This window comes from Mobula birostris, chromosome 11 (assembly GCF_030028105.1).
Source record: "Mobula birostris isolate sMobBir1 chromosome 11, sMobBir1.hap1, whole genome shotgun sequence".
NCBI classification, from domain to species: Eukaryota; Metazoa; Chordata; class Chondrichthyes; order Myliobatiformes; family Myliobatidae; genus Mobula; species Mobula birostris.
The window spans coordinates 108688789-108716500 of NC_092380.1; the positions used below are offsets into that span (position 1 = coordinate 108688789).

At 42.3% G+C, this 27712-nt stretch overlaps 1 protein-coding gene across 5 annotated transcripts in view; it reads left to right on the forward strand.

Annotated features, from left to right (window-relative positions):
- Positions 1 to 27712, forward strand: part of LOC140205303 (doublecortin domain-containing protein 1-like) — a 566682-nt gene that overhangs the window by 273282 nt on the left and 265688 nt on the right. For all 5 annotated transcript variants that reach the window (XR_011887817.1, XM_072272825.1, XM_072272826.1 and 2 more), the window contains 2 exons: positions 68 to 142; positions 8464 to 8621. Coding sequence is in view for 4 of the 5 variants with exons in the window: in XM_072272825.1 (XP_072128926.1) it covers positions 68 to 142; positions 8464 to 8621 (233 nt within the window). In the remaining variant the exon portion in view is untranslated. The remainder of the gene's footprint in view (positions 1 to 67; positions 143 to 8463; positions 8622 to 27712) is intronic.

Genomic DNA, 27712 nt, shown 5'->3' on the forward strand with positions numbered 1-27712 from the left:
TGTAATTCCACAGATGTGATAACCTCCCCGCTGCTCCTTTCATCTTCCTTTGTTCATCTCGCTACAGGCTTATCCCAAAATGGTTCTCACATATCTGGGGGATTTGAAAATGAGGGCAGACGAAGAGCATACAGAGCACCAGGTACGTTTTGAGTTCTGCTCTCCAAACGGAGAATTGCTCTCTCAATTCTAAAGGAGAGAAGAGGCTTAGGAAAGGGAGGCAAATTGCATACAAGATCATAAAGTGAGAGCAAGTGTGCATTATTGTAAATTCAGCCTGATTTTCTGTGTGAATTATACCCTTTGTTGTTAATTCAGCTGTGGGTTATGAATTAAATATCTTACAACATATAAATAGCAACTGAAAGGAAGATTAGCATATAATGATTTTAAGTAAATACAGCATTATGCAGAAATGTGAAATTAAAAAATATTCAGCAGGTTATGAGAAGAGGGAAAGAATTTTTCTCAGGTTGATAATATCTCACTTCCTTTTCTGACTACTAAGCTGCAATGTTGAATCAAACTCTGTCTGTCCATGGACGCTGCTTGACTGCTGAGTATTTCCAGCATTACCAGCCTTTATAATAATAATTAGTGTGTTTGAAAGAGGCATGTGGAGGTTTTCATCAGTGTGTAGTCCTGTGGTGGCCAACTGTGGATTTTAAATCGGCAACAAGAAATACAGTTAACATATAAACACAAGAGATTCTGCAGATGCTGGAAATCCAGAGTAACACACTCAAAATCTGGAAGGATTCAACAGGTCAGGCAGCATCTATGGAAAGGAATAAACAATTGATGTTTCAGGCTGAGACCTTTCGTCGATGGTTAAGATATGATGTGTTACTCCTGCATACAAACCTGTAAAGGAGTGTGGCTCGTAGCTCACTGTTGGGAAATTCAGTAGTGCTTTAGGCCTGAAGAAAGCTTGCAGGTTTGAAGAAATGCATGGGGCTAGGGGTTATAGAGGGGTTGGTTTAGGGGAAGAGGTCTGAACATAGTGGGAAAGCCTGGGGATTGTACTGGTGTCAAAGTCTGTCTACAGGTAGAGAGCTGCCAGTGATCTGTAGGTCTGCTAAGTAAAATAAATCGATGATTTTAAACAATATATTTGGGTTGTGCAGTTACAATATTCACCAAAGTCAGCTAAAACTAGAAAACTAATGGTGAATAGGCTTCAAGTGACTTAAGAGAAGGTGTCAAATACTGCCAAACATCTTGTGTAATAAAGTGACCAAGAATGTACTGTTTTTTAAAAATAAGTCTTATAATAATATTGTATCATTTCTTAATGCATGCATAACTAAATGACAATAAAAGAGGACTTTGTGTCCTCATAACCTAATAATCTAATGTCAATAGATGTTGTTTCAATCAAGTTTCTTTTCTATAAGAAATAGACAGGATTTTTTTTCAATCTGTCTGATGAACACATGTCATAAGGAAGGTCTCCTGAGGAAGGGTCTCAGCCCAAATCGTTGACAACTCTCCACAGATGCTTCACCCGCGGAGTTCCTCCAGAATTTTGTATGTGTTGTTAAGGAATGTTGGTTTGTCTACTCAGTCTCCAAACTCATGTCTGATATGTTGTCCATACAGATGGAGACATATTAGAATGGGAATGATACTTCGCACAGCGCATTAATTAATACAAATGTATTTATTAAAAGACACAAAGTCATTTACAAAAATGTTTTAAAAAATATGGCTTATTTGAATTTTGAATAGTGTAGCAGTACTTGCATGGCAAAATGTAACTGTTACTTAAAAATTAAATTGCACACTACATATTCTGAAGAAGAGTCTTGGCCCGAAACATCAACTGTTTACTCTTTTCCGTAGACGCTGCCTGACCTGAGTTCCTCCCACTATAGGAAACATCCTCTTCACATCCACTCTATCTAGGCCTTGTCCTCAAAATCATATCTCAATTGTTGCTTCAACATAATTGTTATCATTATTTTCATTATTTGGTATTATATGTTCTGCATCACCATCTGCTGCTTATAACTAGTGTGTCCTAAATAGTCCATAGAACTTAATACAGAGTTTAATAACACTTATCAATATCTATTGTAGCTACAAAGTTCAAAATATATTATCAACGTATGTATATGTCACCATAGACTACCTTGAGATTCATTTTCTTGTGGACATTCACAATAGAATCAATGAAAAACTACAAAGACTGACAAGCAACAACAATGTGCAAAAGAAGACTGTGCAAGTACAAAAAAAAGGGAATAATAAATAAATAAATAAATAACTCTGAGGACATGAGTTGTAGAGTCCTTGAAAAAGGGTTCACAGATTTTGTTCAGTGATCAGTTCAGCGTTGAGGTGAGTGAAGTTACCCATGTTGGTTCAGGAGCCTGATGGTTGTAGAGTAATAACTGTTCCTGAACCTGGTGGTGTGGAGCTTAAGCCTCCTTATACCTCCTTCCTGATGGCAGCAGCTTGGATGGTGGGGGTCCTCAATGATGATTGCTGCTTTCTTGTGATGACACTCCTTGTAGATGTGCTCAATGGTGAGGAGGAGTTTTCCTGCAATGTACAATTGTACATTGCATCATTACTAGAATTCATGAACTCAGACATGACAATTATTACTTTGATTTCTTCTCAAGACTCTCCATGTTTGTGCTTCACACCACCTAGTATTGAAAATCCTATTCTCTGTAGACACCAGACCTCTCCTCTCTTCTACCCTTCCTGGAAGTCACAAAGTCATTGCCCCTGAACATTTCAGGCCATGTCCATCACAACCACTTTCATTTTTTCATTCTGTGGTATTTTGGCTGTGATGAATTGGAAAATAAAATTTAGTAAATCCAGACCTCCAGTTCATACCTTCATAAGGTCCACATAGCTTTGAAGCTGCCTTTGAATTCCAGTAGCGCCTGTGAATTATTCAGTCTGTAGACGGCATGAACTGTGTTGACACTGCGTGTGAGTGGGAGGGAGGAGAGGGGCTTGTTCTGCTGCTGTTGTTGTTGCTTGTGTCGTTCTGCTGAACATTGTGGGCATGCTTTGTTGGCGCCAGAATGTGTAGCGACACTTGCAGGCAGCCCCCTGCTCATCCCTAGGTTGTTTTGATTGTTAACGCAACAATGCATTTCACTGTATGTTTTGATGTATATGTGATAAATAAATAAATCTGGATCTGACACTGAGCTCACACAATCAAACCTTCTATATCATCTTTGCCTGAACCAATCAATATCTATCTTAACAGCACTACATGGTGGACTTGTTGCTTTTCACCTTGTTTGTGGTCTCTTCTAGTAACCCTTCTATTTTCCTAAAGCCTCTGTGGACTGGTTTCCTCGTCCTGTTCCAGCAGACTACAGATTCATAGATGCTGCCTGAGCTGCTGAGTTCCTCCAGCATTTTGTGTGTGTTACTCTGGATTTTCAGCACCTGCAGAATGTCTTTTTATGTTCTTCTGCCTATAGAGTTTGTGAATGGTCCCAAAATGCTAGGTCAATGCTAAAATGACACCTTTAACTCAGAAAAATTTATAATGGGTCAGCTGCATCTTCCCTGGGTCTCCTCACCCTGGTATATTTCTTCACCAACTTTTAATTTGCTTTGCTGTTTTCTTTCAAACCTGATGGTTGCCTCTGTAAGACTCCTGTCATCAACATCTTCAAAGGTCAAAGTAAATTTATTTTCTAAGTACATGTATGTCAGCAAAATATCGAGAACATGAGATGAAGACTCCTTCAAAGTAAGTCTATAGGTTGTGGGAACAGTTCAGTGATGAGGGTGAATGAAATTGAATGAAATTATCCCCTTTCATTCAAGAGCCTGATGTTTGAGGAGTAATAACTGTTTCAGAACATGGTGATGGGAGTCCTAAGGCTCCTGTACCTCCTTCCTGATGACAGCAGCAAGAAGAGCACATGTCCTGAATGGTGGGGTTCCTAATAATGGATGCTGATTTTCTGCAACAATGCTCCATATAGATGTGCTCAATGGTGGGGAGGGCTTTACCTGCGACAGACTGGGCCGTATCTACTATTCTTGTATGATTTTCTGTCAAGGGCATTGGCGTTTCCATACCAGGTCATGATGCAAGCAGTTTATATACTCTCCACTACACATCTATAGGTTTGTCAAAGTCTTAGATGAGATGGCCGAATCTACACAAACTTCCATCCATGTATTATGCTATTATTGTGAAGCAGCATGTGTTTCATATATAATATATATTATATATATTCTCAGTTTTACTGTTTATTGCCAAAACAGTCAGAATTTATGACTTCCAAGCAGTGTCTTCAGTTTGCTCTTTATGTTTCTAAATGTGTAATTTTATCCAGTGTCAGGAGATATCCTACACTGGAGGAACTTAGCACATCAGGTTGTGTCTATGGCAAGGAAGGGTCAATGTTTTGGGCTGAGACCAGGTGAGGGGTAAGGTGGGTGGATGGGGGAAGGGGGTGATGTGAGAAGCTGGGATAGGGTAGGTGGGCATGGTAAAGGGCTGAAGAAGAAGGAATCTGATCGGAGAGGACAAATAGACCATAGACAAAAGAGAAGGAGGCAGGGAACCAGAGTGAGGTGATGGACAGGTGAGTAGAGGGGGAGGTGGATAACCAGAATGGGAAACAGGAAAAAAGAGGAGGACGGAGGAGAAATCACTAGAATTTGGAGAAATTCCCATCCATGGAGGCCACCCAGATGGAATATAAGGCAATGCTCCTGCTACCTGACTTTGGCCTCATCGTGAAGGTAGAGGAGGCAATGGACAGACATCTCATTTTTTAAAACTTATTGCGATACAGCATGGAATAGGCTCTTCCAGCCCTTTGAGCTGCACCGCCTAGCAATCACAGGACAATTTACAACCACCAATCATCTTACCAACTGGTACATCTTTGGGCTGTGGGAAGAAGCCAGATTACCTGGAGGAAACCCAAGCAGTCATGGGGAGAACATATAAACTCCCTACAGGGAGCGGCGGGAAATGAACCTGGGTCACTGGTAATGTAAAGCGTTGTGCTAACCACTACTCTACCGTGCCATCAGAATGGGAAAGGGAAGTCGAATTGAATTGGCTGGTCACCACGAGATTTTGCAGTGCATAGAGCAAAGGTGCTTGACAAAGTCATCCCTGGTCTGTGTCGGGTCTCACTGATGTAATGGAGTATATCCGTAACAAAGAGGTTAAGTGAGAATGGGTAGAAGTGTGGCAGTGGTGTTGGAGCCAAGGCTGGATCAGTCACACTCTTATAGTTGGTACAGGCTTGAAGGATTGATTAGTATACTTGTGATTCTGTTTCATGTATTTGTATTTTATAGCCATTTATATTATAAATTTTAATACTGAAATGAATCTCAGGGTAGTATATAGTACATATACTGTATGTATTTTGATAAATTTGACTTTGATTTTTATATTATCTTGTGGGTTATTGTTTACTTGCTTTGTAATATTTCATTTCATTCATTTGATAAAATATTTTGATAATATTTTGATTTTTCTAACCAAAGTATCCATATTTATCACATTATTTTAAAACTGTGTTGGCACGTTGCCAGGTGGTTAAGGTGTTCGTCTAGTGATTTGAAGGTTGCTAGTTCGAGCCTTGGCTGAGGCAGCACGTGTGTCCTTGAGCAAGGCACTTAACCAAACATTGCTCTGTGACGACACCGGTGCCAAGCTGTATGAGTCCTAATGCCCTTCCCTTGGACAACATCGGTGGCATGGAGAGGGGAGACTTGCAGCATGGGCAACTGCTGGTCTTCCATATATCCTTGCCCAGGTCTGCACCCTGAAAACCTTCCAAGGTGCAAATCCATGGTCTTATGAGACTAACGGGTGTGTGTGTGTGTGTGTGTATATGTATATTTATATATATTTATATATATATATATATATATTTATTTATTTATTTTTTGAACTATAGTTTTAACCCTTTTTCCATGTTAACACACTAAACAATCACCATCATTATGTGCCATGTCATATGATATGAGCGATTATGGTCTCATAACCATAGTTGTTCTTGGCAAATTTTTTCTCCAGAAGTAGTTTGCCATTGCCTTGTCTGGGCAGTGTCCATACAAGATGGGTGACCCCATCCATTATCAATACTCTTCAGAGATTGTCTACCTGACGTCAGTGGTCGCAAAACCAGGACTTGTGATATGCACCAGCTGCTCATACGACCATCCACCACCTGCTCCCATGGATTCACATGAACCTGATCAGGGGGCTAAGCAGGTGCTACACCTTGCCCGAGGGTGACCCACAGGCTAGTGAAGGAGCATTTTGCACCTTCTTTGGTAGAGATGGACCTCCACCCCGTCACCCAACACTAAACAATAGGTGACATTAAAATGAAATAGTATGCATTTGGATTTAAATATAGCAAGCAGGCTGTTCAATATCATAAAATTTTTGCCAGAAAAAGGCCAGCAATATGATAAAGGATCCCAGCCACCCTGCTCATAGACTGTTTGTCCCACTGCTGACAGGGAGGAGGCTTCATAACATCCACACCAGGACCACCAGGCTCAAAAATAGTTACTTCCTCCAAGATGTCAGGCTGATCAACACCTCCACCCTTTAACCCACCCCACCACCCCAGGTTACATAAACCCAGCTACTACCCAGAAGAGTTCCTCTTGCCTAGAGTCATTTTGTCACCTGTCATTTCCTGTCGGAATCTCCTTGTGTTCAGATACTCCTGCAGCTAGCATTACATTATGTACATGTAATCACTCTATGTATGGTGGTGGTTGTCTGATGTGTCCAACAATGACAGGGCACTTGTGTGGTAGAGTTTTTTAAAGTGGAGAAGCTGTTGTACTAGGACAGTTCCACTCTCTTGACTTCAGGGCCTATAGATACAAACTGGGGTCCCTCCTTGGTTGCAGTGGATGACCATGACATCTTCTGTGTCTTGTCATGCCTTTCACTCTCCATTGAGCCTTGCAAAATCACCTTCCTGGCGATTGTAGATCTCATCCACCCTGTCTGCTAGAGTTGACTTCGCACGCTAGGACAGGCAGGTCCCTATCTCACCAGGGTATGAAGCCCGCCCGGCTACCCTCACCCGGTTGAGCCCACCTAACAAGTGGTGTACCAGGGTGTGGCTGCTGTCACATGCGAACAGTGACTTAGAGCCACAGGTGAGAACTGAGTGTCCAGTGGGGACCAAATGTGAGTGAGCTGCCCTGGAATGGACACAAAAAGCCCCTTCCCCAGAGGTGCTACCCCTCTATGGACACCCCATACACCTAGTCTATGTATATAAGATAATCTTACCTCTACAGAGACACACTTAACCGTTACCTGTACATTGTAAACATGAGACAGCCTGTAAATGTGGGGAATCCAAAGCAACACACACAAAATGCTGGAGTAACTCAGCACATCAGGCAGCATCTATGGAAATGAATAAACAGTTGAAGTTTTGGGCCAAGACCTTTCTTCAGGACTGGAAAGGAAAGGGAAAGATGCCAAAATAGAAAAGCTGGGTGGAGGGGAAGGAGGCTAGCTGAAAGGTGATAGGTGATGCCCTGGTGAGGAAGGAATTTGATAGGAGAGGAGAATGGACCATGGGAAAAAGGGAAGGAGGAGGGTCTCGGGAGAGGTGATAGGCAGGTGAAAAGAGGCAAGAGGCCAGAGTGGGGAACAGGGGAGGGGGAGGGAATTTTTTTTTACTGAAAGGAGAAATTGATATTCATAACATCGTTGAAAGCTACCCGGACAGTATGTAAGGTGTTGCTCCTCCATCTTGAGGGTGGCCTCACCTTGGCACAGGAAGAAGCCATAGACCGACATGTGAGAAAAGGAATGAGAGTCGGAATTAAACCCTTCAGCCATCAGGAAGTTCTGCTTTTGGCAGTGGGAGGGAAAGTGCTGAACTAAGCAGGCCCCCAATTTACAACAGGTCTTACCAATGCAGAGGAGGCCACATAGGATTGCTTTTATATTAATATTTATTGTGTATTTTTTTTATTTTTGTTTTTTTAATGCTGCATCAGATCTGGAGTAACAATAATTTCATTCTCCTTTGCACTCGTGTACTGAAGAATGACAGTAAACAATCTTGAATCTTGAAGTTTCCCTGTTAAAAACACACGACTGTAGGGATTTCACTGTTCTTATCATAATGCCCCGGAATGCCAATTAGTTGGAGATGAAGATAGATAGGATTAGTTAGTCTGATTTGCAATGATAAATTTATCAGTGTCTTTCCATGAAATGGCTTATTGAAGAAGTTTTAATTATCATTGAATTGCCCCCACTGCCTTCAGTTATTTTCATTAGCTGAAGGAACTATTGTGAGTAATTGTGCCGTTTAGCCGTAAGGATGGTAAATAATTATCCCGGTGTCTTTTCAGAGCTTTATGGAGACTTAAATACAGTAATAGTATGACAGTTTTAAAAATAATTCATATATCAATTTAATGAAAAGTTGCAATAATTGTACTTGAACTCAGGTCTCTGCAGACAGTCCCAGGAAGGGCAGACACAAACCAGTTAGCAGGGCCTCAGAAGTCCAATTAATATCTGGAGGATCCCTCGAGGTTGATACGCAGCTGACTGTGGCACTGTTAACAAAGCTGGAAGAGAAACACCCCTGGACTCCAGCCCAGAGGTAAGCTGATGACAGAACTGATATTTATTGTTCAATGACATTAGATACTTTCCTCCAGTTTCATGTGACATTGATGTTTTCGATATTTTTGAAATACCCTGGATACCCTGCGGCTTGGCATCATCAACAGAGACAGTTGTTGAAATAAATCCAGGTGAAAGTGACAGGATCTTGAAGCAGGTTCTGGGCATGGCAACAAAACTTTTTTTTTTGTTGTTTGGTATTTACTTGTGCTTGTTCTGAAGAGTTTAAGTTAATGATTTAATTTATTGCGATACAGTGCAGAATAAGCCCTTCCAGTCCTTCGAGCTGCACTGCCCTGAATTAACCCTAGCCTAATCACAGAACGAATTAACCTACCAACCGGCATGCTTTTGGATTGTGGGAGGAAACCAGAGCACCCAGAGGAAACCAACACAGTCACAGGAAGAACGTACAATCTCCTTACAGAGCGTGGTGGGAACCAAACGTACGTTGCTGGTACTGAAAAGCATTGTACTAACCACCATAGTACCGTGTACTAACCACCGTACTACTAGAGCACTGCACTTCTCTGTATGGTGACCGGTAAACTAGAACTATGGGAATGCCACAGGGATTAATGCTGAATCCTCAGTGATATGGAATCTGTGTTATGACATGCATATGGACTGAGTATCGTCTTGAAGTTTGTTGATCTCACAAGAAAGATGAAAAGCAGGTAATGAGGATGACCACCTCCATACATAACGTTTACAATGGGAAAATAAAAAAGATGACAGAGAAAGAAAATGTGGGCTAGGTAGCTTGATTAAAAGAGACATAAGAGACTGTAGAAGCTGGAATCTCAAAGTTTAAAGTTCAAAGTAAATTTATTATCAAATTACGTACACACTCAGTGGCCAATTTTTTAGGTGTACCTGTACATGTGCCCGTTAATGCAAGTATCTCATCAGCCAGTCATGTGGTAGCAACTCAATGCATAAGAGCATGCAGACATGGTCAAGAGGTTCAGTTGTTGTTCAGACCGAACATCAGAATGGAGAAGAAATGTGATCTAATTGGCTTTGACTGTGGAATAATTATTGGTGGCAGATGGGGTGATTTTGTATCTCATGAACTATTGATCTCCTGGGATTTTCTTGCACAACAGTCTCCAGTGTTTACAGGGGATGGTGCGAAAAACAAAAGACATCCGGTGAACAGCAATTCTGTGGTCGAAAATGCCTCGTTGATGAGAGAGGTCAAAGGAGAGTGGCCAGACTGGTTCAGACTGATAGGATGGTGAAATTGATTTAAATAACCACTCATTACAAGAGCGATGTACAGAAAAGCATCTCTGAATGCTCAACATGTTGGACCTTGAAGTGGATGGGCTATAGCAAGAGCGGACCATGAACATACACTCAGTACAGAGGTTGCTAATAAAGAGGCCACGGAGTGTATTAGAATTGGCCATGTCTGCCAATCATCCATTTCCAATTTTGACTTCCTTTTCTTCTGTTAGTGCAGCCTTGTCCTCACCTCTGCCATGAGCACCCACTTTACAAAACAACGAAGTACAATATGACTCAGGTGCCATAGTAACACATTTGATCTCAAGATATCAGATAAACCTTATTCACCCCTCTCAATCTTTTCAACTCTAAGCTAAATTGCTTTCTCCCTTTCCCCATTCTGATGAAGACTCTCGGCCTGAAAACATTAACTCTGTTTCTCTTTCTTCTGACTGTTTCAAGGTTTTCTGTGTTTCTTCCAGATTTCTAGCATCCACTGTTTTTAAAAAAATATTTTTGTTGGGCTTCTGAGTGAATGATGTGAAAACAAAAACACATCCAGTGGGCAAAAATGCCTTGTTAATGAGAGAGGTCAGAGGAGAATGGCCAGTTGGAGTTGGGAGGGGACCGTATGTTGATGATTGGGGAATGGGGAAAGAAGTTCTTGTGGGTCACCATTTTGTGAATGTGGAGCACATCCACCAGAAAGCTGAAGAGACCAACCTAAAGAGAGAGAGAAACTAGCTCAGGAGGTGAGCTTTTGTATGGCTACCAACACCAGAGAACTGGAATTGAGAAGACTGAACTGCCAGTGCTAACAAAATGGCAAAGCATTCTCAATCGAACAAATCGCTTGTTCTAGTTTCCACACTTAACTGAAAATTATAGGCAGTTTATAAGGATTTATGGATAATGTGGTTGAATTCAGTCTTTTCAACAAACTTAACTCTGATCTGCCACCTCTGTATTTGTCATAAAGCACTAATTGATATCAGAAATGAGGCATTTTTGGCATCTTGAACATAGACAAATTATGCTGTAACAAATTTAAATGGTTGGAGTGTGGGAGTGGGATCCAGCGCTTCTGGGTCACACTGGGAGCACTTATCGGGAAATTATGGCACACCACCACCATTTTCTGCTAATTAAAATGAATGGATGGTTCACATAGCCAAAAATCCAAAATACATGCGGCCGTTTGGAACAGTTCCCCATTAGTAGCCAGAACTTGAATAATTGTCAATCACGCATGTGCACATGCACACTCATCTAAATTTTTGTTGCTTTTGGATTAAGGTCAGATTGCCTTCACAGCCTTGCATGCTGAGCTAAAAAGCTTTTTAGTGTTTGCTCACTTCACAATGGAAAGCAGCCTTTGAAAAAGCTATCTAGAGCTTGTTTTCACAATGCAAGTATTCATAGTCCTGACAGATACTTCTGTTGAGTTCTACTTGTATATAAAACATACTTTATATAAAAATGGGTGCTTCTGCAGTTACTTCTTGGATATGGCATTTGAGTGTGACAACAGAATCAAGGTTGGAGTTTCCAAAGGGGGAAGCACAAAGTGCACATGCTTACAGAAAGAAAGAGAGATTAGCATTATTTGTCACGTGTACATTGAAATATACAGACTTATATATAATATTCACAATATACACATTTCAGGAACAGCTTCTTTCCCCCGGCTGTCAGAATTTAGAATGGACAATGAACCCAGTAATTATTCCCTCTTTTTGCACTACTTATCTAATTATATCTATCTATCTATCGATCTATTCTACTGATACATGCTACTTATTGTAATGTATGTTTTTCTTTATTATTATGTATTGCAATGTACCACTGCTACAAAACAACAAACTTCATGATACTCATTCTGAAATATGTCAACAACCAATACAACCTGAGGGTGCGCTGGGGGGGGGGCAGCCTGCAAGAGTTGCCATGCTTCTGGTGCCAACATAACATGCCCACAACTTACTGACCTGTAAGTCTTTGGAATGTGAGAAGGAACCTGCATAGTCACGGGGAGAACATACAAGCTCCTCACACAGAGTGGCAGGAATTGAACCCGGATTGCTGGCACTCTGAAGTGCTATTCTACCGTGTCGCCCTGCCACCACCTCCCATTTTCAGAGTGTACAGTGACCATATCTCTATGGATCAGGTCTGCCAAAGCAGTCATCACTCATTGGAAACAATTTGGAAAATATGCAGCTTGGGTGGTTGAGTTGTTCTCTGATCTTGGCGATTTACTTGGAAATGTTTTGTCACCATGTGAGGAGATATCGTCAGTGCGCTGTTGATTTGGAGGAGGAGAAGATGGTGGCGCGACTCAGCACGCGCGGCCTCTCCGGTAAATGATACCTGTAATCTGTCAAGTAGGGGACCATGCACAATTCTGATTTGATGGAGACGGACGTGAGAGTACGGAGGAACATCTGGAAAACTTCTGAAATGCCTGCTTCGCTGCCGCTGCTACTGTGTGGTAACCGGAATCTCCGGAGCAGAAGGCCCCGAATCCTCGGCTTTGCTTGTTTCAACTGCCGGGGCTCAGAGAGGATGGCGCTCAGGAGGCTGTATTGGAGGGGCTGGTCGGAGGCTCGAAGTTTTCGGACGGACTGATTCAGTGTCGGCTATGGTTAGCTGCTTTCAAGGCATCAGCAAGTTGATGGTGCCTGGAGGTTTATTGCAGGGAGTTTCTCCCTTTTGCCGCCTGCAAACAGGGACTCAGGAGTCGATCGACTCGGGGACTTTGAGACTTTTTTTTACCGTGCCCATGGTTTGTTCTTCATCAAATTATGGTATTGCTTTGCACTGCTGTAACTATATGTTATAATCATGTGGTTCTGTCAGTGTTAGTCTTTGGTTTGTCCTGTTTTCTGTGATATCACTCTGGAGAAACATTGTATCATTTCTTAATGCATGTATGCATTTCTAAATGACAATAAAAGAGGACTGAGCGTTCTCATAATCTAATCTGGTGTGTCCTCCAAATGCTTGGCCTTTATATACTTTTCAATCAGCCGATTGGACGTCATTTTGGAAACTCAGTTGTGATGTGGGGAGGAAATCTCGTCATTGATTGAAAAGTATATAAAAACCAAGCATTTGCAGGACACATAGTGCATCTGTAGAAGTTTTTGAGTGTTTTAGGTGACGAACTAAATCTCAAACCTTAATGAACCATAGCCACTGTCTTGCCTTCTTTATAGCTGTATTTGTATGTTGCAACCAGATTAGGTTCTCAGAGATCTTGACACCCAGGAGCTTGTAATTGCTCACTCTGTCCACTTCTGATCCATCTGTGAGGATTGGTTTGTGTTCCCTCGTTCTACCCTTTCTGAAGTCCACAATCAGTTCTTTGGTCTTACTAACATTGAGTGCAAGGCTGTTGCTATGGCACCACCTAACTATCTGATATATCTTGCTTCTGTACACCCTCTTGTCACCATCTGAGATTTTGCCAACAATGGTTGTATCATGAGCAGATTTATACATGCTTCTTCAGCTATGCTTAGGTGCACAGATAAGGGTGATGAGAGAATAGAGCAGTGGGTTATTCAAACACCTCTGTGGCATGCCAGTGTTGATTTTCAGCGAGGTGGAGATGTTTTATAAGACCATAAGACAAAGGAGCAGAAGTTGGTCATTCGGCCCATCGAGACTGCTCCGCCATTTTATCATGAGCTGATCCATTCTCCCATTTAGTCCTACTCTCCTGCCTTCTCACCATAACCCTTGATGCCCTGGCTACTCAGATACCTATCAATCTCTGCTTTAAATACCCCCAATGACTTGACCTCCACTGCCGCCCGTGACAACAAATTCTACAGATTCACCACCCTTTGGCTAAAAAACTTTCTTCACTTCTCTGTTCTGAATGGGCGCCCTTCAATCCTTAAGTCATGTCCTCTCGTACTCAACTCCCCCACCATGGGAAACAACTTTGCCACATCCACTCTGTCCATGCTTTTCAACATTCGAAATGTTTCCATGAGGTTCCCCCTCATTCTTCTAAACTCCAAGGAATACAGTCCAAGAGAGGTCTAATGTTCGTCATATATTAACCCTCTCATTTCTGGAATCATTCTAGTGAATCTTCTCTGAACCCTCTCCAATGTCAGCACATCCTTTCTTAAATAAGGAGCCCAAAACTACGCACAGTACTCCAAGTGTGGTCTTACCAGTTTCTTATAGAGCCTCAACATCACATCACTGCTCCTATACTCTATTCCTCTAGAAATGAATGCCAACATTGCATTTGCCTTCTTCACCACCGACTCAACCTGGAGGTTAACCTTAAGGGTATCCTGCTCAAGTACTCCCAAGTCCCGTTGCATCTCAGAACTTTGAATTCTTTCCCCATTTAAATAATAGTCTGCCTGTTTATTTCTCCTACCAAAGTGCATAACCATACACTTTCCAACATTGTATTTCATTTGCCACTTCTTTGGCCGTTCCCCCAATCTATCCAAGTCTCTTTGCAGACTCTCTGTTTCCTCAGCACTACCGGCCCCTCCACCTATCTTTGTATTATCAGCAAATTTAGCCACAAAGCCATGTATTCCATAATCCAAATCATTGATGTACAACGTAAAAAGAAGCGGCCCCAACACGTACTCCTGTGGAACACCACTGGTAACTGGCAGCCAACCAGAATTAGATCCCTTTATTCCCACTCTGTTTCCTGCCAATCAGCCAATGCTCTATCCACGTATGTAACTTTCCCGTAATTCCATGGGCTCTTATCTTGTTTAGCAGCTTCATGTGCGGCAACTTGTCAAAGGCCTTCTGAAAATCAAAATACACAACATCCACTGCATCTTCCTTGTCTAGCCTACTTGTAATTTCCTCAAAAAATTGCAATAAGTTTGTCAGGCAGGATTTTCCTTTAAGGAAACCATGCTGAGTTCTGCCTATCTTGTCATAAGCCTCCAGGTACTCCGTAACCCCATCCTTGGCAACTGACTCCAACAACCTCCTAACCACCAATGTCAAGTTAACAAGTCTATAATTTCCTTTTTGCTTCCTTGCCCCCTTCTTAAATAGCGGAGTGACATTTGCAATCTTCCAGTCCTCCGGAACCATGCCAGAATCTACTGACTTTTGAAAGATCATTGCTAATGCCTCTGCAGTCTCCACAGCTACTTCCTTCAGAACACGAGGGTGCATTCCATCTGGTCTGGGAGATTTATCTACCCTTAGACTATTCAGCTTCCTGAGTACTTTCTCGTAATTGTGACTGCGCACATTTCTCTTCCCTGACACCCTTGAGTGTCCGGTATACTGCTGATGTCTTCCTCAGTGAAGACTGATGCAAAACACTCATTCACTTCCTCTGCCATCTCCTTATCTCCCATTACAATTTCTCCAGCATCATTTTCTATCGGTCCTATATCTACTCTCACCTGTCTTTTACTCCTTATATACTTGAAAAAGCTTTTAGTATCCTCTTTGATATTATTTGCTAGCTTCCTTTCATAGTTCATCTTTTCCCTCTTAATGACCTTCTTAGTTTCCTGTTGTAAGCTTTTAAAAACTTCCCAATCCTCTGTCTTCCCACTAATTTTTGCTTCCTTGTATGCCCTCTCCTTTGCTTTAACTTTGGCTTTGACTTCTATTGTCAGCCATGGTTACATCCTTTTTCCATTTGAAAATGTCTTCTTTTTTAAAATATATCTGTGTGGCACCTTCCTCACTTCTTGCATAAACTCCAGCCACTGCTGCTCTGCCGTCCTTCTGCTAGTGTCCCTTTCAAGTCAACTTTGGCCAGTTCCTCTCTCATGCCACTGTAATTTCCTTTACTCCGCTGAAATACCGACACATCGGATTTCGGCTTCTCTTTCTCAAATTTCATATGAAAGAAATATAATTGTAGATCAGCCACCAGCTACGACTAGGGGATGCTTTAACTGCATTGAAGGGAGGAACAGGGCTTGTTTTTCTGTTGTCGTTTAGTTGTTTGTTGTGTTCTGTGTTATTTTTCCGAGCATTGTGGGCATGCTGTGTTCATGCTGGGATGTGTGGCGACCCTTGTGGGCCGCTCCCAGCACACCCTCAATGTGAACAATGCTTTGCACTGTATGTTTCAATGTACATGTGATAAATCAGCTTGAATCTTGAATCTGGCTGCCGTTTGCTTCATGGGTTCCTATCCACTTCCTCGATGCATCTGTTCAAACATCTTTGAAAATACTCCTTGGAAAACAGAGACAGATGTTCTATGAGGAATGACGAGGCTCCCCATAAAATGATCTTTCAGTGGATATCGGCCTCTGGGAGAATGACTAACCACTCAACTGGTTTAAATCCATTCACAGTACTGCTTTCAATTTCTCACCAATCAAATGGACTGAGCGAGGAACCCTGGGAAACAACGATCTACTGAGGAACTCAACAGGCTGAGCAGCATCTACAGGAGGAAAGAAATTGTCAACATTTTGGTTTGAAACCCTGAGAAAGAACTGAGTGTGGAGAGGATAAATTGGCCAGTCTTCCCCCTTCCAATCCCCTACTGGGCAGCAGTTCCATCTGCCATTCAACCCTGCTCTAATGGTCCCCATTATCACTTCATCCTGCTGCTGTCTATAAGGTATATGTACGTCCTCCCCATGACCTCCTGGTTCTTTCGTCTCCCATATTCCAAAGATATACAGGTAGGGAGTTTAATTACTCATATGGGTGCAACTGCTCAGTGCGGGTTTGTTAGGCTAGATGGGTCTGTTATCGTGCTGTATCTCTAAAAAATAATATCCTTTACAGATTTCAGCGCTGGCAGCCTGTTGTGTTCCTGTTCATCTTCTTACATGAGCTGTCTCAAACCTTCGCACTCCCCTCCTCCCACCTCACTCTATCTGCCTCTCTTTGTTTCTCTGAAGTTCAAATTTAATTATCATCCAACCATACATGAACATAGCCAAATGAAACAGCATTTCTCCAGGTCAAGGTGCAAAATATATTACCAACAGCACACAGCACACAGCACATTGCGCATATACTGTACCACATAGAGCACATTTGGTTACATTGGCAAAAAAAAATACAATCACAAAAATATATAGCCCAAATCCCTGAGTGACATGGCCTATAGATTGATAGTGCGTGGGATGTTGTCCTGGTCCAAGTTGTTCTTCCATTGAATGTACTGTGGAGGGCAGCACTGAGTTAACACCAGAAGGCAGATATCAATGAACACTGGGGGGCAGCACTGACAGGAGTAGGAGACCCAGTTCCAGTATAGTTTTCAGCATGTCTACAGAGGCTTCTGCCCTCTCCCACACTGCCACTGGCATCTCCTTTCCCGTGCGGCTGCAATAGCCATGAGAGCTTTGTCCGCACAAGTCTCTATCTGCCTTCATCTATCATTCACCTGCCAATACCTCCCTACACCTTCTCCCCTCCCCTGCCTGCACAAGCTGCCAGCTATCATTCAGCTCTTCTCAGTCCACCAAACATCTCAGATCTTGTTTTGCCACTCCCTGATCACCTGACACTGGCTATTGTCCGCTTCCACTCAGACCTGATGCGGGGTTTGATCCTGAAATGTCGATGGTTTCTTTCTCCCCTTCGTATGCTGCTCAGCCCGTTGAGTTCCTCCAGAAGATTCCTATTCCCTCCAGATTCCGGCACATGCAGTCTCCCTGGGAAATGCATTTCCTCTAGACCTTGACAACGGTGTCAACAGATTCAATGTAGAACACTCAGGGTTGTATTATTCCATCCAGTCCCTGCAAGAAAGAAATTGTAATAATTGTCTCAAGTTCCGTTTATTGTCATCTGACTGTACATATACGTAAGCAAATGAAACAACATTCCTCTGGACTAGCGTGTACCTGGAAAACATATATCACACACAGCAAATAAAAACAAGTACAGGTTGTGCATCCCTTATCCAAAATTACAAAATCTAAAAAACACTGAAATCCAAAAATTGTTTGAGTGCTGACATGATGTCACAAATGGAAGATTTCACAAGGCACTGGGAAGGTGCCCAGGCGATGCACAGGTCTCTGTGCATCACAGGCAGTTCTGAGAAGTGACCTCACATATGTAACGAACAGAGTTAATGAAAAATAGATAAACACTGCATAAAGTGTAAAATGAAGAACTCGATCATGCATTGAGATAATGGATTCATCGGTGCTGGACTGAACATATGCCTGATCATGAAACAAGCATAGACCTATCACGATGATCTGAAAATTGAAGGTAATTGTGAATAGTCAGCAGGCTGGTTGCAGAAATTTAAGAAAAGGAACAGCATTAAATTTTTAAATATTTGTGGTGATAAAGTGTCTGCTGATCACGAAGGAGCTGAGAAATTTTCTCTGAGTTTGCCAAGACTGCATCACAGCCTGGTATGGAAACACCAATGCTCTTGATTGGAAAATCCTAGTAAAAATAGTGTATACAGCCTAGTCCATCGCCGGTAAAACCCTCCCCAACATTGAACACTTCTACACAAAGTGCTGCCACAGGAAAGCAGCATCCATCATCTGGGACCCTCACCACACAGGTCACACTCTCTTCTCACTGCTGCCATCAGGAAGAAGGTAGAGGAGCCTCAGGACCCACACCACCAGGTTCAGGAATAGTTATTACCTCTCAATCGTCAGACTCTTAAACCAAGGGAGATAACTTCACTCAACTTCACTTGCTCCATCACCAAACCGTTCTCACAACCTATGGACTCACTTTCTAGGATGCTTCATCTCATCTCTCGATATTTATTGCTTATTTATGAATTTTTATTATTTCTTTCTTTTTGTATTTGTGCAGTCTGTTGTTTTTGCACTCTGTTTTAACACCCAAGTTGGTGTGGTCTTTCATTGATGCTTTTATGCTTATTATTTTATTATGGATTTACTGAGTATGCCTGCAAGAAAATTAATCGCAGGGTTGTATATGGTAACATATTTGTACGAGGGGTGATTGAGAAGTTCATGGCCTAAGGTAGAAGGAGTCAATTTTAGAAAACCTAGCACATTTATTTTTCCTACATTTACACACTTAGTCCAGCGGTCGTGGAGCATACGGATCCCTTCTTTGTAGAAGTTGGTGTCTTGGGCCTCCAGAAGTGGTCCACAGCAGGGGTGATTGATAAGTTTATGGCCTAAGGTAGAAGGAGATGAGTTACTAACTTCAAACTTTCTGCATTTACACTCAGAGTTGAACTGCTCCTTCTACCTTAGGCCACGAACTTATCAATCACCCCTCGTATGTTGATAATAAATTTACTTAGAACTTTGAACTTTGAGGATCGTCTCTGATGAAAACCTAACTCGCCGAACGGCTGCATCAGTACATATGTGTGAATGACAAATGTAAGACAGAAACTACTTCCCAGTAGCACATAAATTCAGAGTTGAAAATGATAGCGATCCCAAGCTAACTCATTACATATTACAACATCAGAAAATATCCAAAATTCAAAACACTTCTGGCCCCCAAGCATTTTGTATACGGGGTGCTCAACCTGTATTTCTATAAATAAGTTAATAAAATATCATTCAAAAGTGCATGTAGTGTTCAGCACAGGTGAACAATAAACTGTTCGCTGTCCTAGTGACAAGACCTCAGTGGTGGCAGGGTATTCATTAATCTCACAGCCTGAGGGAAGAAGCTGTTACCCAGTCTAACAGTCCTAGTTCTGATGCTCCTGTATCTCCTTCCTGATGGTAATGGGTCAAAGAGATTGTGGGATGGGTGATAGGGATCCACAATAGTCCTTTGGGCCTTTCATCTACAACACTCACTGTAAATGTAACAAATTCTGGGGGTGATGGGAAGAAGCTGTGGAGACCCTGGTGATCCTCTTGGCAGTTTTTACTATCCTCTGTAGGGTCTTGTGGTCTGATGCCTTGCAGCTTCTGAACCACACAATGATACAGCCAGCCCAAAGCCTCATTCACTGTTTTTATCCCTGTAAAAAAGGGTTTTATTGTTTGTCAATCCTTACAATGCTTTGAGAATAAGTTCATTTTCAAAGTAAAGTTATCCAGTGGATGAGACAGCAATGAGCTGGAAGCAAGTATAGATTTATTAATATTGACAATGTATGTTGTGTTTAATATTAGTTGCTTACATGTTCCCTAAGCATTCAATGTCACAGGGCTTTGACCAATAGACAGATGAACAGTATTGTGATCATCAAACAGATTGATATTACTGCGGTGGAAATGGCATTTCACTTTCCATATTGCAGATCCTTTCCAGAATTAAACCTAACGAATTGTTTTTGAACTCTGTGGACCTTGCTGGTCATATCACATTTCATCAAAACAAAAATCTGATGAGCTGAATAAGTCATAGAGTCATAGAAATGTATAACACAGAAGCAGGCCCTTCAGCCCATCTAGTTCATGCTAAATCATTTAAAACATCTTCTCCCATCAACGTACACACAGACCAGAGCTTTCCAAACCCTTACCATCCCTGTACATATCTAAACTTTCTCTTAAACTTTGAAATCAAGCTCCCATGCACTATGTGTGCTGGCAGCTCATTCTACACTCTCATAACCCTCTGAGTGAAGAAGTTTCCTCTCATGGTTTCCTTAAACTTTTCACCTTTCACCCTTAACTCGTGACCTCTAGTTGAAGTCCCACCCAACCTCTGTGGGGAAAAAAACCTGCTTGCATTTACCCTATCTATACCCCTCATAATTTTGAGCACCTCTATCAAATCTCCCTTCAATCTTCTACCTTCCAAGGAGTAAAGTCCTAACCAGTTCAATCTTTCCTTCTAACGCAGGTCCTCCAGTCCTGGCAACATCCATGTAAATTTTCTTGGTACTCTTGCAACCTTTTTACATTTTTCCTGCAGGTCTGTGACCAAAACTGCACACAATACTCCAAATTATGCCTCACCAACATCTTATACAACTTCAACATAACAGCCTATCTCCTGTACTCAATATATTGATTTGTGAAGGTCAATGTGCCAAAAGCCTTCTTTATGACTCTATCTACCTGTGATGCCACTTTCAATGAATTATGCACCTGTATCCCAGATTTTTTTTTCCAAAAATACTTTATTCAGAAATATTACAAAATAAAAATAATTACATACAGGAAAAGAAAACCATTCGTTGACTGTGTCCTTTTTCAATACAGTTATTAACCATAAAAATTTTGCGTTGACTCTCTGTTCATTTACAAATGAAAGATGTTTACAGTAAATCATGCGTTTACTCTCAACCCTTGGTCAAGAGTTAAGACTTATTAACATTCAAAATTTTCAACAATAAAGGCAGGCAATGGCTCTAATACTTTCCCAAATTAACAATTCCACCCACTCCTTGGGCACCATGTTGATTATCTGTCCACACCGCTGATGAGGGTAGGTCTCCTCCCCACCCAACCTCTCCCCTTCCTACGGGTGATGAACGTTAAACTGTGGGCCTTCGCGGTGGCTGCACCAAGTTTGAGTGCATCCCTCAGCACGTACTCCTGCAGACGAGAGTGTGCCAGTCGGCAGCATTCAGTCACGGACATCTCCGTCAGCTGGCAGACCATCAAGTTTCGGGCCGACCAAAGAGCGTCTTTCACCGAATTGATGATCTGCCAGCAGCACCGGATGTTGGTCTCCGTGTGCGTTCCCGGGAACAGCCCGTAGATCACGGAGTCCTCGGTAACGCAGCTGCTGGGCATGAATCTTAGTACTGTTCCTTCCATTCTCTTCCACACCTTCTTTGCGAACCCACAGTGTGCAAAGAGGTGAGCCACCGACTCCACCCCATTACAGTCCTCCCATGGGCAGTGGGGTGTGGAGGAACCGTTCCGGGCGTACAGGAGGGATCTGACTGGGAGGGCCCCTCTCACCGCCAGCCAGGCGAGGTCTTTGTGCCTGTTGGTGAGATCTGGCGATGAGGCATTTTGCCAGATGAACTGGACGGTCTGCTCAGGGAACCACGCCACTGTGTCCATCACGTCCTTCTCCCGCAGTGCCTGCAGGACACTACGTGCCGACCACTGCCTGATGGCCCTGTGGTCAAATGCATTGGTCCCAGATCCCTTTGCTCTACCGCACTCCTCAGTGCCCTACCGTTCACTGTGTAAGACCTACCCTGGTTGGTCCTACTGAAGTATAACACCTCACATTTGTCTGCATTAAATTCCAAACACTACTTTTCAGCTTATTTTTTCAAATTCACCCTGCAATTTGAGAGGGAGTAGCTAAAGTCAAATGTATCAGTATTACAGTGCAGTAAACGGAATTACAGATAGATGAGCGAGGAGATGGGCAAAGTTGATTGGAAGGGGCCACTAATAGGGATGACAGCAGAGCACCTATGTTTGGAGATTCTGGGAACAATTCAGAAGGAGCAGAATAGGTACATCCGAAAGAAGAAGTATTCTAAAGGCAGTATGACACAACCATTGCTGACAAGGGAAGTCAAAGCCAACATAAAAGCAAAAGAAAGGGCATATAATAAAGTAAAAATTTGTGAAAAGTTCAAGAATTGGGAAGCTTTTAAAAACTAACAGAAGGCAACTATAAAAGCCATAAGGGGAGAAAAGATGAAATATAAATGTAAGCTTGCCAATAATATCAAAGAAGATATTGTTTAGAAATATAAAGAATAAAAGAGAGACGAATAGATATTGGACTATTGGAGAGGTGGTAATGAGGGACAAGGAAATAGTGGACAAACTGAATAAGTGTTTTGTGTCAGTGTTAGCTGTGAAAGACACTAGCAGTATGCCAGATCTTTGAGAGTGTCGGGGGAAGAAGGAAGTGTAGCTGCTGTTACTAGTGGAAGAAGTGGTTGGGAAGCTGAAAGGTCTGAAGGTAGATAAATCACCTGGACCAGGCGGACTACACACCAGGGTTCTGAATGAGGTAGCTAAAGAAATTGTGGAGGCATTAGTATTGATTCTTCAAGAATCAATAGATTTTGACATGACAAGATAAGAATCCATGGTATTGCAGGAATGCTGGAAAGATACTAGCATGGATAGAGTATTGGCTGATTGGCAGGAGGCAAACAGTGGGAATGAAGCCTTTTCTGATTGGCTGCTGGTGACTAGTGGTGTTCCACAGGGGTCAGTGTTGGGACTGCTTTTTACATTGTATGTCAATAATTTGGATGATGAAATTGATGGTTTTGTGGCTAATTTTGCAGATGATATGAAGATATGTAGGTGGGCAGGTAGTGCTGAGGAAACAGGGTGGCTGCAGAAGGACTTGGATTAGGAAAATGGGCAAGAAAGGGGCAGGTGGAATACAGTGTCAGAATTTATTTGGTCATGCACTTTGGTAGAAGGAATAACAGTGCAGACTATTTTCAAAATGGGGAGAAATTTCAAGAATCTGAGTATTTCTTGTCAAAAACTTTGTGAAAATCAACATGAACTAATTAAAGGACACTACCTGTTTGAACCTCCCTATTACTAGTTCAAAGAATTGAGTGAATTAGTCAGACATGACCCTCACTTAACAAGCCAACAGGAAGCCATAGATGGAGAAACTTGTGCAGCTCAGAGGATTATAGATCTGGAAGAAGGTACAGTGACAGAGAAATGAGGTTTTGAAAGGATTGAAGAGGTCGCTGGACCAGGAGCCAAGGTGGGTTATTGAGAACGATGACGACGGGTGAGTGAAATGTGGTAGTTAGAATACAAGCAGCAGGTTTAAAGAGGGAGATTATGAAGATTAGCTTTATGTGTCACATTTACATCGAAACATACAGTGCAGTGTGTCATGGGCACCATAGGAGCATAGCAGTTCACATGACACTATTACAGCTTGGAGCATCAGAGTTCAGAATTCTGTAATAAAGTTTGTATGTTCTTCCCAGGTGCACGTGGGTTTCCTCTGGGTTCCCCTGTTTTGTCCCAGAGTCCAAAGACATACCAGTTAGTAGGTTAATTGGTCATTGTATGTTGTCCCGTGGTTAAACTAGTGTTAAATAGGTGGTTTGCTGGGCAGTGTGGCTTGTTGGGCCAGAAGTGCCTGCTCCCCGCTGCATCTCTAAATGAATAAAATTAATATCATTTGTGATGTACTTTCCACAAACTGTGTGACAGAAGCCATTTCTAACTCCCATTTTCTTTTCGTAATTGCATGGTGCTAATTGGAACAAGTCAGTTACTAAGATAGAAATTTCTGCAAAAGCCACCAAAGCTGCCAGTAAATTATTCAACAAGAAATGAATATGACCATAAGACATAGGAGCAGAATGAGGCCATCTGCCCCATTGAGTCTGCTCCACCATTCAATCATGGCTGATCCTTTTTTTCTATCTCCTCCTCAACCCCAGTTCCCAGCCTTCTCCCCGTAACCTTTGATGCCATGTCCAATCAAGAAGCTATCAATCTCTGCCTTAATAACACATAACAACCTGGCCTCCACAGCTGCATGTGGCAACAAGTTCCACAAATTCACCACCCTTTGGCTAAAGAACTTTCTCCTGAGGCTGTGCCCTCTTCTTCTAGACTCTCCCACCATGGGAAACATCCTTTCCACATCTACTCTGTCTAGGCCTTTCAACACTTGAAAGGTTTCAGTGAGATCCCCCCTCATCCTTCTGAATTCCAGCGAGTACAGACCCAGAGCCATCAAACGTTCCTTGTATGATAACCCTTTCATTCCTGGAATCATCCTTGTGAACCTCCTCTGGACCCTTTCCAAAGCCAGCACATCTTTTCTAAGATGAAGGGCCCAAAACTGTTCACCATACTCAAGGTGAGGCCTCACCAGTGCCTTATAAAGCCTCAGCATCATATCCTTGCTCTTGTATTCTAGACCTCTTGAAATGAATGCTAAAATGGGATTTGCCTCCCTCACCACCAATTCACCCTGCAAGAAAACCTTCAGGGTATTCTGCACAAGGACTCCCAAGTCCCTGTGCATCTCAGATTCCTGGATTTTCTCCCCATTTAGAAAATAGTCTGCACATATTTTTCTACTACCAAAGTGCATTTTCCAACATTGTATTTCATTTGCCACTTTCTTGCCCATTCTTCCTGATCTGTCCTAATCCTTCTGCATCCTACTTGCTTCCTCAACACTATCTGTCTCTCCACCAACCTTTGTATCATCTGCAAACTTGGCAACAAAGCCATCTATTCCATCATCTAAATCATTTATATACAGCATAAAAAGAAGTGGTACCAACACCGACCCCTACGGAACACCATGAGTCACTGGCAGCCAACCAGAAAAGGATCCTTTTATTCCCACTCACTGCCTCCTACCAATCAGCCAATGCTCTAACCATGTTCATAACTACGGGCCACCAAGATTGAGCAAACCCTGAGACTGACACCAAAATTTTTGTTTTTGTTTATATGTACTGTATAAGATAATTTGTCACATGTACATGAAAACATTGAAACATGGAGTGAAAAGTGCCTTTAGCATCAATGACAACACAGTCCATAGACGTGCCAGGACAACCCATAAATGTCACCATGCTTCTGGCGGCAACATAGTGCACTAACCCTAGTACGTACTTCTTTGGAATGTGGGAGGAAACCACAGCACCCGGAGAATATCCATGTGATCACGGGGAGAACGTATGAACTCCTTAAAGATAGTGGCAGGAATTGAACCCCATTTGGTGCTCATTGGTACTGTAATGCATTGCGTTAACTGCTATGCTACTGTGTTTCTACATATTTTACTGGTAAAACTGCAGATTTATAGGAAGTCATCTGATTGGTTTATCGTCCATATTAAAGTGATTGATTTATTGTTCAGGAGAAACCAACTCTTTAAGCAAAGTTTAAATTTCACCATTTTAGCGGACTGTGTTTGCTATTGTGGTCTGTGTGATTTCATTTTTTCTGTAGATCATGTTTAACCTGTGGCTAGTATTACTTAAACTCAGTAAGCAGACGGGCTTGGTTGGTTAGGTTTATGGCCAATTACCAATGTAGGAAAATATTCCGTTGAAAATGAGTTCTTGTTAAGACATTGAACTGCATGTTTTTTGAAACATAGAAACATGGAAAACCTACAGCACAATACAGGCCCTTCAGCCCACAAAGTTGTGCTGAACATGTCCCTACCTTAGAAATTACTAGGCTTACCTATAGACCTCTAGTTCCCTAAGCTCCATGTACCTATCCAATAGTCTCCTAAAATACCCTATCGTATCTGCCTCCACCACTGTCACCGGCAGCCCATTCCACGCACTCACCACTCTCCATGTAAAAAACTTACCCCTGATATCTCCTCTGTACCTACTCCCCAGCACCTTAAACCTGTGTCCTCTGGTGGCAACCATTTCAGCCCTGGGAATTAAGGATTTGAACTAGGTAATGAAGCTTAACAGGTGGCTGGGTGGAGATACGTCTCTACCAAAGGAGGTGTAAGGCGCTCCTTCCCTCCGCTAGCCTGCAGGTCACCCTTGGGCAAGGTGTAGCACCTGCTTAGACCCCAGTCAGGGTCACGTGAAGCCATGGGAGCAGGTGGTGGATGGTTGTATGAGCAGCTGGTGCATATCACAAGTCCTGGTTATGCGACCACTGACACCAAGCAGACAATCTCTGAAGTGTATTGATAATGGCCGGGGTCACCCATCTTGTAAAGACACTGCACAGAAGAAGGCAATGGCAAATCACTTCTGTACAACAATCATGGTCAAGGAAAGACCATGATCGCTCACGCCATGCGACACTGCACATTATGAACGAACAAATGAATCTTCGTGACCATGACACCAAACATCTTTTTGGAAAGTGGGAGGAAACTGGAGCACCTGGAGGAAATCCATGCAGACATGGAAAATGTACAAATTCCTTACAGACAGCAGTGGGAATCGAAACCCAATCGTCGATTCCTAGATGGTGCTGTAAAGCATTGCGCCAACTGTTACGCTACCACGCTGTCCTTTATTATGTTAATCAGTAATCATGACCCTTAATGAACAAATTGCTGCAAATTCCAAAAGAGCTATTCTGAGAACGCTTTGGTCACAAAACATGTGCGGTATAGATGCCAAATATGAAGGTTGCATCACCATCTGGTATGGGGTGGGGTGGGGGGCATTGCGCAGCATCATAATAAGTTGCAGAAAGTTTAAACTCATCCAGTTCCATCATGGGCACTAGCCTCCTCAGTATCCAGGGCATCTTCAAGGAGCGATGCCTTAAAAAGGCGACATCCATCATTAAGGACCCCCACTGCCCAAGACATACCCTCTTCTCATTGTTACCATCAGGAAGCAGGTACAGAAGCCTGAAGGCACACACTCAGTGATTCAAGAACAGCTTCTTCGTTCTGTCTGACTGGATATTGAACCCATTGACACTACCTCACTACTTTTTTTGCACTACTTATTTATTTTAACTTTATACACTGTATACACTTACTGTAATTTACTGTCTTTATGTGTTGCAATGTACTGCTGCCGCATACCAACACATTTCATGGCATATGCCAGAGATATTAAACTTGATTCTGATTCTGTTTCTGAGGTTTAAAGAGATAAGTTTTATTTGTCACATGTACATGGAAACATCAGTGAAATGTATCAATTTATGTCAGAGGTTCTTAACCTGGGGTCCACGGACCCCCTCGAAATTCCGATAGTTATTATACCCGCTGCTAGATCAAACGTGATTGCAGTCATCTTGTCTGCAGACTTGTGCAATGTAGCTGTCCAACTGTTGGGCTAGCCTGTGACTGGAAGTGCAATGTGACATGTGATGTTTGTCAAAGACCATCCCACAGTTTAATGTTCTTATTCAAGCTAAACGACAGCCTCCACACCGATATGTCTTTGAAAATAAACTAGAATTTTAAATTGCCCATATTATATAGTCATGTTATTTAATATGTCCATAAAGCACATATATGTTACTATATCACAAATCTGAT